Below are 4785 nucleotides of genomic sequence, written 5' to 3' on the forward strand. Positions count from 1 at the left end.
AAAAAAAAAACCAAACCCTAGTCTTCATCGTTAATTTCAAGTCTGACCTCCACTAGAATCGTCTTCTTCGTTCGTCCTCTCCATCTCGTCTTCCTATCTCCGACGACCGGCCGGCTCTCCGGCGTGCCATCAACGCCACTGCGGGCCTCCTTCGTTTTCGTCAGCTTCGGCTCTTCGTTCACTTCACACCTGACGCCCAACTGGATTCATCGTATCTCTATGTTCCTTAGTTGGTAAATTTCTCTTGTTTTTTGGTTTTTATTTTTCTATTGAAAAATCAATGGAAATGTGTGATGTGTTTAGTACTCATTTCTGTATTTTTGTTCTCTAAAATTTTAAATCAAAGAAATGAAAGAAGAACTTGATTTCAAAATTTTCAGTGGAAAGGTTTATTAAAAAGCGAGAATTGAAAAACAAGAACAGCTGTAAATGCTTCCCTCTAAAATCCGGAAACAAGAAACAAAGAAACTAACATTGGACTGCCACACTCTCAGCTCTTCCTTGAAAGTCGAAATCGAGTTTGACTCAGCAAACGATTTAGCTAATTCCATTGTGCAGCTCATTCTCCTTGTTTGTCATGCAATACATTGCTTCTAAAAGACTAGACGTAGGTTGCTGCTTTTCTTTTGTATTTTAACTAGTTGGTCGGATTAATTTTAGAACATTCCTATTGTTTTATTCTTTGGTTCCCTTTTAATTGTTGGAAGGAAGTTGGGTTGGGTTTGGGAATAGGGAAGGGTGTAGCTGCCGATGTTCTCTGAGATTGTGTGGCTGAATGTTTTTGAAGTGGTGATTATAATGTGAAATTCTTTTGAAAGGTAATTTTGTTTCAGAATTTTTGAAAAAAGGTAAATCTGTTTTTTGAGTGATGTAGTTTTTATAGAATAATTGCACAGAAATATAGAAGACAGGATTATCAAGACATTTCCTATGTTTTAATCATAATTCAAGAGTGGGAGTCCTGTGGAGTGAGCTCCTGTATCTTGTTCTATTTGCTCACATACCTTAATTAATCTTTTCCAATTTAGAGGCGGTGTCAAATATTAAGCATAATTCAATATGCAAGTCCCTTCAGAAGGAGAAAATGCTTTAGCTACCGTTGGTCCTCGGCCAATGGAATGGTCTACTGTTCCATATAATGCTCCTCAAGGACATGGGCCGAATGGGAAACAGCGAAGGTCAAGTTTGGAATCACCGATCATGTTGTTGTCAGGCCATCAGAGTGCCATATATACATTAAAGTTTAATCCAGATGGAAACGTGATTGCATCTGGGTCACACGACAAAGAAATTTTTCTATGGAATGTACGTGGGGATTGCAAGAACTTTATGGTTTTGAGAGGGCATAAGAATGCAGTTCTAGATCTTCATTGGACTATTGATGGGTCTCAGATAGTCAGTGCCAGCCCCGATAAAACGTTGAGAGCATGGGATGTTGAGTCTGGAAAACAAATCAAGAAGATGGCAGAGCATTCCTCCTTTGTCAATTCATGTTGTCCCACAAGAAGAGGGCCACCACTAATTGTCAGCGGATCGGATGATGGAACTGCAAAACTTTGGGATATGCGTCAAAGGGGAGCCATTCAAACATTCCCAGATAAATATCAAATCACAGCAGTAAGTTTCTCAGATGCGTCAGATAAGATCTTCACAGGTGGAATTGACAACGATGTTAAGGTTTGGGATTTACGCAAAGGTGAAGTTATGATGACACTTCAAGGTCATCAAGATATGATAACTGGTATGCAGTTGAGTCCTGATGGTTCTTATCTCCTCACTAATGGAATGGACTGCAAGCTCTGCATATGGGACATGCGCCCGTATGCGCCTCAAAACCGATGTGTGAAGATATTCGAAGGACACCAACATAACTTTGAAAAGAACCTACTGAAATGTAGTTGGTCAGCAGATGGCAGCAAGGTCACTGCAGGTAGTTCAGATCGGATGGTTTACATATGGGATACAACATCTCGACGAATACTGTATAAGCTTCCTGGGCATACTGGATCGGTCAACGAGTGTGTCTTCCATCCCAGTGAGCCTATTGTTGCATCTTGCAGTAGTGATAAACAGATATATCTTGGGGAGATTTAATCTACATTCCAAATCGTCATCTGTACTGAAAGTGTATTGTCAATTACTTAATTGCTTTTGTTTTCCGAATGTTAGTGACCCATGAAAAATGATGGTCGTCTTTGGACGTAGGATTCAAGGTGACATTTATGGTTAATGTAGTAAACGTCTTCATGATATAAACTTGCAATTTGAACTTTGTGGTTATTAGAATTTGCTCGTGGAGTTGCACAATTTGTATTTGAGGTGCAAATTGTTTTAGTATGTTTTTAAAGTGCAAAATTATTTTTTGGAGGTAGAGCTTACAATACTAAAATAAGTTATTATATATTATATGAGTTGAAAGGTATAAATCGAAGTTTTGTTTTTTTTTTGTTTTTTTTGTTTCTTTTTATTTATTTAATTTCTTATCTTATTTTCTAGTTCAATTTTAGGGTTCTTTATATATATATATATATATATATTAAAAATGTTAAAAAATAATTAATATATTTTTTTTCAATAAAATAATTAGTTTTTAAAATTTTTGAACTTTGAAATCAAGTTAATTGATATGTTAGGTCTGTGATTTATTAGATATAAAATTAAAAATTTATAGATTTATTAAATAAAATTTAAAATATTTAGAGATCGAAATTTGTAATTTAACATCTATACAAACATAAATTACATCTATATAAAATCTAAATTAAGTAATATTAAATTACAATATTATAATAAACCTTTATAAAATTATCCAACTAAATATGTAAGTAAGCAATAAATTTTGAAATATTTATCCAAGTATCTTAAAATAAAACTAAGTAAAATAATTAATTTTTTAAAAATTTTAAATTATTTATAAATTAATATACGTGTATATAATCACATGTGTGTAAGAGAAAAATTAAAAATAGAATCAAGTTTGTTTTAAATTTCAATTGTTATAAAAAAAAAAAATATTAAAAAAAATCTGAAGATTAAATAATATACATGAAAGTAATGAAACATGAGGGGTCACCAAACAAATACTTGTGTTACGTTGGAATTGAAAAGGTTGAAAATTATAGTAATATATAAATTTAAATTATAGTAATATAAAAATTTAAATTAGAACTAAAAGACAAAAACTTGAAATAAAAAACAAATACTCAAGTTACGTTGGAATTATTATAAATATTATGATAGATGTGCCACGTGTCTTGAAAATACACATTATTAGTGTCCAAGCCATTTCACATCCTACTTGCCAACTCCTATAAATAGTGGTCATTTGTGAGTTTTGTTGGTGTAAAACTATTAGTGAAAAATCCTAACTTTTGGAGAGAAATGAAAGGAAATTTCATAATTTTACTATTTTCTTTATTTTCTTTAAGTTAAAATAGATTATATTTTATTCTATTATACTTTATTTATTTTGATATTTATTTTCATTTGTATTCCGTTATGCTTCTCAAATTCACATCACTTTATCAACACGAGCTCCTGTCACTTCCATCGCTGAAGGTAGGTCGCTTTTTTTCCTCTTTATTATAATTAATAAATTAAATGTTATTTTACACCTTTAGTACATATTAAATTTCTAATACAAAAACAATATTTTATGATAGTGCTGCCATGACAAATCTCACAAAATTAGAATTTGCCATCATTGATATTAACGACAATAATTATTTGTCATGGGTGCACGATGCCGAAATCCACCTGGATATTATGAATCTTGGAGAGACTATTAAAGAAGAAAATATGACATCCAGTCAAGAAAAAGTAAAAGCTATGATTTTTCATTGTCATCATCTCCACGAAGGATTAAAAATGTAGTATCTTAAGATCTCCGTATCTTGTGGAAAAATTTGAAAGAAAGATATGATCATAAAAAAATAATTATTCTTCCTAAAGTTCGTTATGAGTGGATGCACTTGAGGCTATAAGATTTCAAATCAGTAAGTGATTACAACTCTACATTATCTAAAATCAGTTCGAAATTGTTATTATGTGGAGAGAAAATTACTGATGCTGATATGTTAGAGAAGATATTTTCTACATTTCATGTCTCAAATATGCTCATGCAGCAACAATATCGAGAGAAAGATTTTAAACAATATTCTGAACTAATTTCATATTTTCTCGTGGCCGAACAAAATAATGAGTAATTGATGAAAATCATGAATCTCGACCAACTGGAACAACACCATTTCTTGAGTGAATGCGGTAAATGTTAATAATCATGGTCTAGTCATGGTCGAGGTCGTGACCGTGACAGAGGAAGAAATAATTATTATTTTCGTGGTGATCGTTCTGATCATTTAAATTTCAAAATAACCACACAAAATGATGTCACAAAGGAAAAATTTCACAATATAAGAGTTTAAAAAGTTTTGAAAATAAATGCTTCCGAAGCTGAATGGCTGGGCATTGGTTATGTACGTGTCGTACGTCAAAACACTTAGTTGACCTCTATCAAGCCTTCTTGAGGAAAAAAGAGAAAAATGTGGAAGTAAATTTTTCATACCAGGGTAATGACATATTTGACCCATCCCATATGATAAATTGCAAAACTGATAGCACATCAAGTGTTTCATTTGACATTAAAAATATCTAGACTTAATGTTGTTTTTTCATCTCCATGTTTTTTTTCTCTTAGTAGATGATAAGCTTTATGTATTCCAAATTTTATTTTTCTTATTGTAATTATTTTCTTTTAATGAAGAAATCTGAATCATTTTCATATGT

The 4785-nt window shown here is 31.9% G+C and overlaps 1 protein-coding gene across 1 annotated transcript; it reads left to right on the forward strand.

Annotated features, from left to right (window-relative positions):
• Positions 1-2307, forward strand: LOC120070106 (U5 small nuclear ribonucleoprotein 40 kDa protein). The gene is made up of 2 exons (XM_039021964.1): positions 1-233; positions 1029-2307. Exon 2 carries the CDS (start codon positions 1060-1062, stop codon positions 2092-2094), a length of 1035 nt encoding a protein of 344 aa, XP_038877892.1. The 5' UTR covers positions 1-233; positions 1029-1059; the 3' UTR covers positions 2095-2307.
• Positions 2308-4785: the final 2478 nt, after the last annotated feature.

The sequence above is a fragment of the Benincasa hispida genome, unplaced genomic scaffold, assembly GCF_009727055.1.
Source record: "Benincasa hispida cultivar B227 unplaced genomic scaffold, ASM972705v1 Contig916, whole genome shotgun sequence".
NCBI classification, from domain to species: domain Eukaryota; kingdom Viridiplantae; phylum Streptophyta; class Magnoliopsida; order Cucurbitales; family Cucurbitaceae; genus Benincasa; species Benincasa hispida.

Excerpts from the sequence above, each read along its gene's own strand:
- LOC120070106 (XM_039021964.1), top strand. The coding sequence starts at position 1,060 with ATGCAAGTCCCTTCAGAAGGAGAAAATGCTTTAGCTACCGTTGGTCCT.